General features: G+C 41.7%; 2 protein-coding genes across 2 annotated transcripts in view; both read right to left on the bottom strand.

Annotated features, from left to right (window-relative positions):
• Positions 1 to 3,838, bottom strand: part of gramd1c (GRAM domain containing 1c) — an 11,008-nt gene extending 7,170 nt beyond the window's left edge. Inside the window, 8 exon segments of the mRNA XM_034862565.1 lie at positions 443 to 523; positions 616 to 711; positions 1,045 to 1,145; positions 1,918 to 2,041; positions 2,942 to 3,044; positions 3,652 to 3,679; positions 3,682 to 3,696; positions 3,699 to 3,838. Coding sequence (XP_034718456.1) covers positions 443 to 523; positions 616 to 711; positions 1,045 to 1,145; positions 1,918 to 2,041; positions 2,942 to 3,044; positions 3,652 to 3,679; positions 3,682 to 3,696; positions 3,699 to 3,798 — 648 coding nt within the window. The 5' untranslated portion in view covers positions 3,799 to 3,838.
• Positions 3,839 to 4,223: 385 nt separating this feature from the next.
• atp6v1ab (ATPase H+ transporting V1 subunit Ab) lies at positions 4,224 to 13,255 on the bottom strand. The gene is made up of 15 exons (XM_034862566.1): positions 13,058 to 13,255; positions 10,537 to 10,639; positions 10,172 to 10,300; positions 9,470 to 9,684; positions 9,242 to 9,379; positions 9,003 to 9,154; positions 8,754 to 8,916; positions 8,567 to 8,675; positions 8,022 to 8,144; positions 7,019 to 7,133; positions 6,859 to 6,922; positions 6,551 to 6,754; positions 6,176 to 6,270; positions 5,845 to 6,016; positions 4,224 to 4,937 (listed from the first exon to the last, which is right to left on the bottom strand). Exons 2-15 carry the CDS (start codon positions 10,616 to 10,618, stop codon positions 4,845 to 4,847), a joined length of 1,854 nt encoding a protein of 617 aa, XP_034718457.1. The 5' UTR covers positions 10,619 to 10,639; positions 13,058 to 13,255; the 3' UTR covers positions 4,224 to 4,844.
• Positions 13,256 to 13,682: the final 427 nt, after the last annotated feature.

Raw genomic sequence — 13,682 nt, 5'->3', positions numbered from 1 at the left:
CCCCTGCCTCAGTAGTGGAACAATTAACAAAACAGGACACTTTGGATAAAAGCGTCAACTACAGGTATGAAATATAACATAATATAATATAGTATAATGCAAACACTGCTGTGCTGCTGAGTGCAAATCTTTAGCCTGCATGCGAAAGCAGAGCAACACTGATAAGCTCAGAAAGACAGAGCAGTATGTACTCTGGACCGCTGAGATCAGTACTGCAAAATGGGGCAAAGTTTGGTGCTCTGGGAGACATTTAATCACAGCTGGAAACTACTTGTACACGTGTGTGTTTACAGTGTTTGTGATACAAGTGACTAAGTATAAAACTGGGACTATTGTTGGATCTTGTTACTCCCTCCACATGGAGTTTGAACATTGCACTGATGAGTGTCTGTGTGAGGAGATTGTAGAAGGTAACAGCAGATAAGTGGAGGGGGGGCCATACCTTGTCCAATAGTGTGTTTTGCCACATGCGGAAAACACCCTGGTAACTTTTCTCTCTTGCCGAGAAGGAAGTGAAGAAGAACTGTAGGTGAAGATATAAAAAGAGAGCTATACAGTAATCAATTATATTTGAATTGAATGTAAAATAAACTGCTCTCTTTTAACACATTTTACCTTCTCAGTGCTCGTGCAGACCTGGATGGCATTTGGAATCAGACGAGCCGTTTTCTCTCTCGTCATAGCAATGACGTCTTTAAGAGTCAGTGTGATCTATATTAAAACAAAAAGGTGAAAAAGGTTACAGTAGTTAGTGCACACATGCTAAAGAAAAATCCACCTTTGGATAGCATTACATCCTCAGATAGATCCTCCTCCCCTCAGGAGTTATTTTTGTGATACGACTTTTGGCAACTACCAAGAGGCGTGATCTTACTGCTCACGGCAGCATTGTTGCATTATCATACGGCCGACTGGCGCTGCCCTAATTGTTAAGGGTTATTTTTAGTGTTGTAGCTTGACTGGTTCTTTATCCACACATTTGCAGACACATTCATGTACACAGTGTGCTTCTAGGCTGCACATCCTCCTCTACTCTGTCCTTACCTTCGTTCCTCGAAACACATTGCTGTAGAAACAGAGCCAGTTCTCTGTGAGGTAGAGGCGTCCCTGAAGGAGGATGTCCCGCTGGAGGGCACACGGGTACTCTGAGGAAAAAGATATTGCAGGCAAACCATCATCACAAATGAGCCTGGGGCGATCTCTGACACTACAGGATATTTATCAAACAGGTCACTGTGTTAAAACAATGTGGGAACCACAGTGTGATTTACCTTCTCTCATGTACAATTCAGTTTTGTTATCTAGATAAAACTGAGCTTTATTTTTAAGAATTTTGTGATTAACAATTTTTTTTTTAAACCAATACACAAAACATACAACTCGCACACCGTTACATAAACAAAGAAAATAAACCATATACACATATGTATAAATCTCAACACCATCATACACGTATCTCTCCCTAGCACAAAGCTTCTTAAGAGCCCTCCAGAGAGCTTAGGTACTTACTAGTAAGGCTATATATTCTGGCAAACTCTTTAAATTACACTTTTTCAAACACTGCCCCCCTAGCCATCTACTTTCATTCTTCCCTCCTTTTAAAATAATCTGTATGGATGTCCATCCAGTTTAGGATTGACCCATCACCCAGAACAAATAATATTGGGCTGAACAGAATCTCTAAATTACTTTTTAATTCATCTTAAAATTCCTGTTAAGTTAAGGATTTCTTTCAGTGGCGTCATTTGTTAGTCTAAATATGTTTTTCAGAGGCATTTCCACTTTACAAAGTAATAATATAAATAATATGTTTTTCAATTATACTGAATCTCAGCACAGAATATCATCAACTCTAATATAAAACAATATTTGGATCATGGATGATCATTATTATGAGAAGCAGTCTTTGTAGCTCACCCACTATGAGTCTCTCCGACTCTGGCAGTTCTTTGAACAACTTCCTAAATTCATCCAGCCTCTGTTTGTAGGTCGGCAGAGGAGCTTGAGGTGCCGCGAGACACTGTCCCTGAGGCTCGGAGCTCTGGTGGAGAAGATGGGAACAGTACAGATACTGAGACATGAATTAGTCCTTGTGTAAAAGGAAACAAGAACAAATGATAAGCTGTGTTTGCGGTTAGAGGAGGTAGAAAGACAAAATAAAATTGACAAATGAGTAACATCTCCTGTGAGTTTGAGCAGATGATAAACAGCATTATTATTAAAATGAGTATTTTGGACTTTGTATTAGAGAGGCAACAGCAATCCCACTTGTGTGAGGTGAAGCATGGTGAAATGATGCTGTAGTCTGCAGGGACTTGAAACTGGAGATTAGTCTGTTCAAGTTTTCGCTCACCCACCACCCATCATTCTGACTAGGGCCGCACGATATGAGGAAAATATCTAATTGGGAATATTTTGACTGACATTGTAATATGATTCACGATATTGGAGGGAATGATTGTTTTTGTATCACTCATTTAATTGAAAAATAACAATGAAAGAAATTTAAATGATTATAGGGTGATTTTAGTGAGGATCTGTACCAAACAGATTTTTTTCTACAGTCTTTAGGATACGGTTGTAAGGCCCAGGACATCTCTGCAGTGCCACAATACTTAATTCAGAATGGTTTGACACATATTTTGCCAATAACAAATATTGCACCCTCTGCAATTTGGATAGTGCTCCATAGTCCATATTGTGATTTGGACACAATTGATCGTGCAGCCCTAATTCTTACATCTTTTGACACTAATACGGTCGGTGTGTGTGTGTGTGTTCATGAGAGAGAGAGGGAATCTGACCCAAAAGAGTTAATGTCATAGTTTATTAGAAATTATACTACAAGTGCATGTGCATATAAGTTCATTATATGAAGGTCTAAATGTCATACAACCAGCAGTAGCTTTAGGTTAACCTGGACAGTGTTTTGTTATTTTACCTCTTCTTCATCAGAGCTCCACCTGACAGATGCTGACTCATCTGTTATATAATCACTGCCCACTCCTGACCGGTTGGATACCTGGTCCATCTGCTCTGCTGCGCTGCTTGAAAAAATAAATAATAATAATTAAAAAAAAAAAAAAAAAAGGGCTTCTGCGAAACTTCTTTAACCCTGCAAATTTCAATCTCCCCAGTAGTGTCATAAGGAGTGACTGGAGGGGAAATGATCTGAAACTCATTGGTACATGTCATGAAACAAAGATATCCAGCAGCAGCACAGGGCAAGTCATCATCATTGCAACAGAACTGGTTTGCCTAGAAGGCTTAAGCTGAAGGAAGCGTAATTATGTCAATAAGCAGAACACGTTAAGCACCTGGGACTCTTTTATAAAATGCAAAAGTAATGGATGCATGTCATTAAGGTAGAAAAAGACCCAAGCGACCCAATGCCAACACATTATACACTTCCAAACTCCTTATGTGTTACATTAGATTGTAACGGCCGATGGGAACCATCATCATTATCTAGTCACGTCTTGTCAAACAAAACAAAGATTATTAAAAGTTAGATCAGATCTGCAAAGCCGACAAACGTGTCCAAATACTTGCGCGCGGCGCCATGAAGACACAGGCTGGCAGACAGGCGTGCTGAAACTAAGATGTCAGCACACACGGGCTACCTAAGACTAAACTGTTGCGGGCACTTACCCGGCACGGAGTGGACCCAGGATCTCTTTCTGTTGTAGTGCGATCAAGTTTAAAAAACAAAACAAATTGGCAGTTTGTCCCACAGAGGTCTGAAGCTCTGCTGAGGAGTTTAATGTTAAGTGCTCTGTTGCTGCAGGTGCATCTCATCCGGCCAGGGCAACATACCTTTAGGGAGTTGTCATCTCATCGTTGACGCTCATTGGTCTTCACAGAACTAGTTAATGGCTCCAAAATGACCTCTCCCTTTATTTAATTAGGAGTTGATTCCACTTCCAGCCAAGTACATTTGTATCCCAAGTATTCAGGTGATCAAGCTCCTGCATTATGAAGTAAACGTTTGTTTTTTTACACTTTTTTTTCCTTCTAAATCACAACAGTCCATCTTGACTTGTCATTAATTGCAATCACCAAGTTTAGCTATGAACTATGAAAAAGAAACTTCTAATAACGCATCCTAAAAGGCAGGGTGCAGGAGAGAATGGGTGACATGCAGAGAGACCAGTTCAGCCGCTCTGACAGCATTATAAGAAACTTTGACGTCAGACAAACAAACACATTGTTGTTCTTTATCTCCATGTTTTAATTATTTGGGAGTAACACGATGAACGTATTGGACAGCAGAGCTTCAACTCTTTACACATCCACACAGCAAAGTACACAACACTGCACGGCGGGATACAACCATAAAAACGAAATTAAAAGAACGACAACGCCTTCACATCAAAATGCTGGCAATAAATATGCTGATCTTATTAAATTTATATTCAATACTCTTCTGTACAGATGGTCTATGAATTACAATACATCAACTGAACAATCGTCTTCAGGAAGAGCAACACGGATACACAAAGAAATCATGTAAACAGAGAAAGGAAGAAACGGGGTGGAAGAGATCCCTCTTTCGTACATACACTAAATCCACACACGCACGCACACACACACGCACACACACGCCAACGTTCAACGACCATGCAGAGGATCCAGAGTCACCGATATGGAGGCAACAAAATAAATGAATGAATACAGTACATCTTTCTCTTTCCCCTCCACATGAAATTGCGCAAACACACACTCACACAATCACTCACAAAAGGAGCACAGGGGAGCACGCGGGTTCTGGGGATGGGAGGAGGTGGAATGTGATTCTGCAGTGGAGGGGTCAGATGAAAACTGCAAACGTGAGAGGTGGGAGCTTATTCTTCCAATGTACGGAAGGCGTTCTGCATGTCCTCCACCAGCTGAGCATATTCAGCCTTGATCTTAGCCTCGCCTTCCTTCACCGGGTCCTGTGCCAACAAAGAAATACAGTCTTACAATGTGAACGGAAAACAAGGGGCCTAGGCAGATGCTGTGCTTCAGCTTTGGCCGTCATCCTCACTGTGCCTACAGATGTCATTCCAAAATTAGCTCTTTCAAATACACAGCCCCTTTTTCTGCTGGAACAATGTACAGACTTTATGACAAAACTGTCAGAGCTTTTGGTTGATCAAATCTATTGTTTATAAGACCTTTACAGGGGGCTCGGCCCCTAATGGTAATGTGACACGGATACAGTGCCTTGCAAAAGTGCCCCCCCCCCCCCCAAAAAAAGAAAAATTCATTAGCCGATAATCTCTGAGCTAGCTACTGAACCAAGTCAGCTAACGTTTTTTGACACTATGATGGAACTAACCCTGACACTTTATAGATTCACAGGAATAACGACTAATTTGACACAATGTTCTAACATTCAGCAATTGCAGTTGCTTATGATTTCATTTGGGTTCAAATCTGTGTCATAAAAATTACCAACTTCTTCCCTGGGTACTATCAACATAAAACTTTACATCCGCACTCCTCCTCTCCCTCTGGCAGATCAGATAGAGACTCAGCCAAAGGCGGGAGTCTGGCACAACCACCTCCAATTGGCCAAAACTACGTTTCCGTTGACGGTAATTGTTTGTTCACAAACACTCACTTGAAGCACTACAATTGATTAAAAACAAAAAATTTAGGATTGCTGAGATGCAATTTAGGGAAGGCCTTAAAAGGGGTCTAAAATCGCCCATTCTGTTTGCATTATTGTTGTAACAATGATTTCATGCTGCCCCTTTCCAGGTGTGAAATATCAAAAGAAACCCCGATGGGTGGGGGTCCTTGCATCAGATATAAAGCAATTCAACTTTCCACTTTCTTCCACTTTCACAAACACACCTTGAATTTCATTGAGCTTATCCTGTAAAGGATTTCTCCCATGTGCTCCTTGATCATGGCCCAAGTGATCTTGTTGTCGCTCTGAGCTGTGGTCTCCACTGCGTGCCTTGCCATGTCGTAGAAAGAGATCATGTTGGAGAGGATGCCCACTGTCTTATAGAAGGGACAGAATCTGAGAAGGCGGACACAAGAAAAGCATGATCAATAAGTTATCAGCAAGATTTACATGCACAGAAAACGTGCAACAAAGGAGTTTCACCTCACTTTCTCTCCAGGGTGTCCAACATCTATTTGAACTCATTGATTGAAGTGAGTGAGGGTATGATGTTACCTGTCATAAGGCGTGTAACCGTTCTGCTGCAGGAAGTCATCTTTGATCAGTTTGGCCACCTCCAGGGTGATTTTATCTGTTTCTGCCAGTGATGCCTGTTAAAAAAAAAATGTTTTTTATTAAAAAATTCATTGAAGCAAGATGATATGGAATAAATATGTACGCATTTCAACGGACCACAATGGAAAATAAGTCCTGGACTGCATTGTGTTTTTATCCTTGATTGTATTTTCATGTTTAAGGCATTTTTAATACAATGAAATAAATCAAAAATCAATGCATGTCTGACTTGAAGCTACAAACTGGGAAAGGAGAGTTCATTCAAAGATCAAGATGCCGCTGGCTTTATGCTTATTAATTATTATGCAGAATTACCTTTCCGACGAGCTGCACAATCTCAGCCAGGTCCTCCTCCTCCTGCAGGATCTCCTTGGCCTTGGTACGAAGGGGCACAAACTCAGGGAAATGCTTGTCATAATACTCATCCAGAGCACGAGTGTATTTGCTGTAGCTGATCAGCCAGTTCACTGAAGGAAAGTGCTTCCTCTGAGCCAGCTTCTTATCCAGACCCCAGAACACCTGTCAGAGCAAATAACCACAGCTTCATAAAATAAAGAACTGAGCACCTTTAAATCAACAAAGCTTTATCAGAGTGGTGATAGCAGCTGAATTTGATCATTTACCTGTACAATACCAAGGGTGGCTGAAGTGACAGGGTCTGAGAAATCACCACCAGGAGGTGATACACTGGACAAGGAACAAACCATTTAATTTAAGTTAGTTGTAGTCCATACAAGATGTGCAGAGTAACGTCTCCCTCTAGTGGAAAAGAGCTGTACTCACGCTCCTACAATGCTGACGCTGCCCTCCCTCTCAGGGTTGCCAAGACACTTCACCCTTCCAGCACGCTCATAGAAGGAGGCGAGACGGGCGCCCAGGTAGGCAGGATAACCACTGTCTGACGGCAGATACAGAAAATACTTTTTGTACACAGCTGACAGGCTTTATGCTTTCTACTAGGTAAACAGGACTACACAAAATATAAGGTAAAAGAGTTGAACCACAAAACAAAGAGGCACTAGCTCCAACTACTGTAGAGTGGAATTTAAGAATAAAAAATGAAAACATGTGCCAGGTGGTGTGTTTAGCTTAAAGATTGTCTTCACATTTGCGCACCAATTCACTTACTTTGCTTTTACGATTTAGAAGAAGGCAAAAGCGTCATCAACCCAGACTATTAAATTAAATTGTCATTTTTTAACCTTAGACGCTGAGTACTGTTTTTTTTTTTTTTTTAGTTTATTTTTCGGGCTTTTCCCTTTATTTGATAGTGACAGTGGATAGACAGTAAAGAGGGCGAGAAAGAGAAGGAGTGACACGCAGCAAAGGGCCACAAGTCGGATTCGAACCCGGGTCGCTGCAGAGGACTCAGCCTAAATGGGGCGCACCCCTGTTACTGGGTGAGCAGGCGGCCGCCCCGAGTACTGTGCTTTTAGTATACATCTTAATTGCACTGAAACTACAGCCCAGTTGGATAATATTTTCAATATTGATGAATCCATAGATTATTTTATTGATTCATGGTTTAGTCTATACATTGCACACACTTAATATATGACAAATATCCATCATAAGTTTCCAAAGTCCTTTGTGGTTTCTTTAAATTACTTGTTTTGTTTGACAAACAGTTAAAAAAACTGTTCTCCATGAAAGAAGACTTAAAATTTAATTTTAAATTTCAATTAGTCAACTTATCGATAAATCACTTCAACAGTACTTGGAATTTAACAAATGCCAGACATACATTCAGGAGCCTGAATTATCTGCTTTTAGCTTCCAGACTTACCAGCAGGCATCTCAGCCAGACGGCCAGAAATCTCCCTGAGAGCCTCGGCCCAACGGGAGGTTGAGTCGGCCATCATGCTCACGTTGTATCCCATGTCTCTGAAGTACTCAGACAGCGTGATTCCTGCAAAACAGACTGAGTAAGTAGGCATTCATCGTGTGTTTTAATCTACATGCAAGCTAGTCTATATTCACAAAGTTCCACTTCCGGGAGTTCTGCTGCATTTAAGGTCTTTTAAGCCGTTATCCATCACCTTCCCCTTTCTTTGTGTTGGAAATTTAAACTCCGGTGGATTTGTGAGTTCACAGAGCTCCTCAGAGAGTACAGCTAGCTACACTATCTCTCTAATCTGAGTTTTCTCTCGCAAGACTAAAATTAAATTTTTGCCAATAAACCAGAGCACAATTTTCTCCAATCCAAGACTGCTATATGGACTCGGCAGACCCTCCTTCACAGCGCTGTGGGGGAAGGTCTGGCAATGGGAGACTACACGCAAGCATGAATGAGAGTCTTTATTTTAACATAAGTGATCAAAGAGTATATACCTGTGTAAATGGAGGCTTCTCTGGCAGCTACAGGCATGTTGGAGGTGTTCGCCACCAGAGCTGTTCTCTTCATGATGCTCTCCGTCTTCCCGTCCACCTCCATGGTCAGCTGTAGATCAGACAACATCGTCAGTCCCTCTGAACAACAGTCAAGTCAGGATACAACGCCACTGCTGTCTCTACCCACCTCGGGGAAGTCTCGCAGTACTTCTGACATCTCGTTACCACGCTCCCCGCAGCCTACGTAGACAATGACATCACTGTTGGAGTACTTGGACAGGGACTGAGAGATGACAGTCTTTCCACAGCCAAAGGCTCCTGGGATGGCAGTGGTTCCTCCCTGCACACATCTGCACACAGAGAAGAGTACATATGGGGGAAACAATTTCAACACATCTGGAGTGAACAGGTTAAAAAAAAGGATTGTGAGACTTACGGGAAAAGGGCGTCCAACACTCTCTGTCCTGTCAGCAGCGGGTGATTGGCCTGCAGCTTCTCCGTGACGGGTCGCACTTGTCGAACCGGCCACACCTGGACCATGGTGAACTTCTCCTTCACCCCTTCAAACTCCAGTTCCATCACCACGTCCTGACGCAGACCCGCAGACACACACAATCAACACAAAGCAACATCTAACAGTCTGGACAACTGTGGCTGGAGGTGTGGTGAACTCACGGAGACGTCGTAGTTTCCAGGTGGAGCCACGTAGGTAACGGTGCCTCTGTTTCTAGGAGGCAGCATGATCTTGTGCTTGATGAGGGAGTTTTCGTACACCATGCCATAGATGTCCCCTCCTGTGATGTGACTGCCGACCTAACAGTGATTAAAAAAAAGGGATGTTGACATACATCTGACCATTTACACATGTCAAGCTGAAGGTTTGAAGTCTGCACGGACACACACCCGCAGGCTCTTGCCAGGAGAAAACTCCCACTTGAGGTCTCGGTTGAGGGCTCCGATGTTCACACCTCTGGGGATGTAGATGCTTTGTGTGATGTCATTGATGTCCTTAAGTGGTCGCTGGATACCATCAAAGATGGACCCCATGATTCCTGGACCCAACTCCACAGAGAGAGGTTTTCCTGTCCGCAGCACAGGATCTCCGACAGACACGCCGGCTTGATTCAAGCTCAGGAAAAACGTTTGGATGGGAATGTAGGACTGTTTTTTAATATTAACTTTCACATACTACAATGCATTAAAGTGTAAGACGGCAACATAAGTCAGTCTGAAAATCAGAAAATCCCTTTAAAACAGACCAGGAACTGTATTACTGATTATTGTTATTACGGGTTATTGTCATTTCTTTCTTCTTCCTTCTCACTTTCAGAATAGAAAGATATTTGCTTCATTATGTACTTCAATTTTTAACAAGAACATTTGTTGTATTGCATTCAAAATATTGTCTAATAAATGGTCCTATTTTTTACCATCTCATTCTTTAAAGAGCCATTAGATATCAGAATATGAAACTTACATTTTCCTTTCTTGTGTCATTTTTGGCCCCACGGCTAAAAATAAAAGTACATCTTATAGCAGCCATCCAATGGGACCATATGGAAGCTGTGACATCAAGTAAAGGCAGACAAAGGGTCAAAAGGATACATGTCTCCTCGTAGACCTGGATGGTGGCCATGTCTCCCTCCAGCCTGATAATCTCTCCCACCAGCTCACAGTGGCCGACACGAACCAGCTCATACATAGCTGCTCCTGCCATGGCCGTAGCTGTCACCACTATGCAAACAAACACGTGTCAACAATAAGACTGAATAGAAGTTAAACAATCAAACCCTGTGAAGCCAAAAAGCAACAGACAAGTTTGTCCTTTTTTTCTTATTGTCTCAGCTCAAATATTGCAGTAAAGATGGGCCTGCAGCCTGCGTCTGTTTTAAAGGCTTCTGTAGTAATGCTGTTGTTATAAGAGCAAAGTGGAGAAAGAACTTGATAGTGATGCGCTTGTGGTGGCCTACCTGGTCCAGAGACTCCATGAACAAATCCAAACTCGCTCTCCCTTTCCTCATCCCTGATTTTGGGCAGCTTGGACATGTCCATCTTCACCGGTTATTAGTCTGACTGGAAGGAGAGCAGAGAGGGATAATGAGAGGGCGACTTCAGGCAACAGAGAAGGAAAGGGCAACTTTTCATCAGAGGACTGGAGGAGAGGCCATCCTCTCCTCTGGAATGTCACTTACAAAAATAACCTCTGTCTACATTTGACTTATGGAGAAATTGTATTAGCAGTCATAAAGCAAATGTGAGTAAGAGTGCTTTGAATGATTACTGATGTTACAATACAGTGCTACTTATCTGACCTCAACTGGTTAATATGAAGAGAATGAAATCTAGATTTGGCTATATAAAGTAATCCCTGTATGCAGCAGGGTCTTCCACATTTTCCGACTTAAAATCCTGATGCCAAACCAAACATAAAACAGTTTGTTGTTACATTTGTGTCAAAGTAAAGTTTTTCATTCTGCATCATTTTCGGCATGATGTTTAACATTAAATAACTTTTTTTTTCATTCTAAAAAATATTTGAGTGGCACCGTTCTGGTACCTTGGTGGTTTTACCTACCGTCTTTATATTTCTCAGCATTATGGTGCCTGATCTGGGCGATCCCCCCTCCCCCCCATCTCCTTCTCCTGCTTGGCTGCACTCACTTTAGCTGCACTAGTATAGTCAGCATGACACATTAGGCTAACATTAGAGGGTAATGCTAAAGAGCAGCATGTTCTTCGTTTTTTTTCCTCACATGCGTAGTTACAGGCAGTACATGTATGTAAACATGCTCCTTTATACAGGCTGACAAACATCTCCCAGGGGTGCATCAATGTTTCTGTCTCATTTTATTAATATTTAGCCATTTTCACATCACATATCAGCTAGATACTATCCTGACTTGCTTTAGCTACACGCAGGAGTAACACAAACACAAGCTGTCATCAGTCGTGACATTAATCCACCCTTAACTGCAGATGCTGTGCACACATTACAGAGAATCTGCAATGCAATGTGTGCACCACACGCACACAGCACATCCAGTCAACATGCTCATACTACGTATATTTGGTATTTCTCATTGTCTATCAGACAATCATATCACACATTGAGTATTCTACAGCCATGCCCTTTTCTTGTCCTTCCCACTGATGCACAGATCTTCCTGTTTACGCTAGGCTGCTCAACCCATCTGTGCAGGAAAATAGCAGCTCCACCAAGGGTCAATGCAGGAATTACAAGAATGACACCTAAAAAGGCTTCACTGAAAAAAAGACCAACGACATCCAGCTTGATTTCAATTGGTAATTCTGTGTTCCCCATCTCAGAGACAAACTGAGCAAACCTTAAATATTTACAAAATTGCGTATCAATGCTAACTGATGTTTTTTAAAGAGCCACCAAATAGCAGCATACATTGGGAAGAGAAGGTCTATTGTTCTGATGATTCATTCAAATAAGATCTGACAATTTTCCACCTGCTTGAATCCTTAAAATACTACAAATCAAACTAGATTTACATGTAAACCTTTAAAAAAATAATCGGTTATAACAATATTACAACATCTGTTACAAGCCTCCTTCCAAGCAGTTAAGGCCACGTTGTCTTGGGGGAAAAAACAGACATTGCACTTGATCATATGATCCTGGCACATGACTGGCTGGCCTCTCTGCAGGAGTCTCTTTAAGGAAGTGGAAAAGTAGAATGTTGCAAAACTGGGAAGTACAAATTATTACTGTGTGGGGACAATGGATACATTCTTCCCTCTAAATACAGTTCTCCACAGAAAATAGGCATGCTAAAGATAATCGTACCTTTTATTATTATGTTGCTGACCCTTATGTGTTATATTGGCTTATTTGTGATGGATAGGTGACAGAGAAGAAAGTTGGTAATGGTCAACTGTGAAACATAGCTTGTAACCCAGGCAGAGAGTTTACTGTACCTGTATTTTCTGTATTTTCTAAAGCGGGTTAGCAACACTGAAAAGATGCATACTATGGTGTCTGCGCCAAAATAGGCTTAGAAATGTTACATGTAAGTGAGATGATCACGCAAGACATCCTGACACACTGATGTTAATTGCAAACTCCTTAAATGCAGGTAGCTGATCGCAGCTAAATTATACTGTTTTAATGGAGAACCACATAACAAGACAAGATAAAATGGCATAATGGCCTGTTGGCCTGTACATGTTAACGTATATGCTTTAAAATTGGCCTCAATGCAGGCATATATATCATATCCGCACTGAGTATGGCTGTCATTTACACTGAATCGCACTTTGTTTTAGTACTGAAAACAACGGCAGGTACCTTCGTAGGTTATTCGGTGTTATGAAAACGATAGCAAGACTGCTCGGCCTGGCTGAAAATAGCTAGTTCTACCGTTTTGACGCAACGGGTTATCTACATTACATTATCAACACACAACAAAGCCAATGCCAGTTTAAAATATCGAGAACACAGGTAAAGAAAAATATAATAGTTACCGTCTGGTTGTGAAGAGGTGGTTTACTGTCTTGCCTCGAGAGAGAAACGATAGGTGCTGTGATGCGTGACAGCAGACAGAGATCAGCTGACTTCATTCACTGCTGCTTGGTTTTACTGCTGGGCCCTGCACTGCCGACATTTTGGATCCGCCAAAATTGTATTCCTAGGATGGCGAAGGCATGACCCACCCTACTCTCTCGCTCTCTCTATCTGATTGGCTAGTCCTCGTTGCCTACTCTGGTTGGGTTGGTTAGATTTAGGCAAGAATGGTGGGATTGGTTGGGGTTGGTGTAAGAATGTCATGGTAAGCCAATCAGAGACAGAGAAAGGCAGAGTAGGGCGGGATATGCGTTCGCCATCACTGGAAGTAAATAAATTCCCACCCCGGGACTACCGCAAAGAGTTTATACGTGCTGAACGTTGGTGATCAATCCCTCCAGATAAATTGTCGTCTACAGCTTTAGCAAGAATAATATTTAAGAATTTTTTACTCGTATAAACTAAGTCAAAATACCATCAACTTCTAAGGCCATCAGTAAAAGTTCATATACAAAAAAATATGAAGTTGTTGGTGGTCTTTGGGTCCTGCTAGCAGGCTGTAATTAAGATTCACTAAGAAAATTC

This window comes from Etheostoma cragini, chromosome 22, assembly GCF_013103735.1.
Source record: "Etheostoma cragini isolate CJK2018 chromosome 22, CSU_Ecrag_1.0, whole genome shotgun sequence".
Classification (NCBI taxonomy): Eukaryota; Metazoa; Chordata; class Actinopteri; order Perciformes; family Percidae; genus Etheostoma; species Etheostoma cragini.
The sequence above is the reverse complement of the archived record's forward strand: the minus strand, read 5'-3'. Positions and strand labels throughout refer to the sequence as shown.

Coding starts and splice junctions, on each gene's coding strand:
- atp6v1ab (XM_034862566.1), bottom strand. CDS start 10,618: ATGGACATGTCCAAGCTGCCCAAAATCAGGGATGAGGAAAGGGAGAGC. Junction 8,676..8,753: donor TACTGCGAGACTTCCCCGAG/GTGGGTAGAGAC, acceptor TCTGATCTACAG/CTGACCATGGAGGTGGACGG. Junction 4,938..5,844: donor TAAGCTCAATGAAATTCAAG/GTGTGTTTGTGA, acceptor TTGTTGGCACAG/GACCCGGTGAAGGAAGGCGA.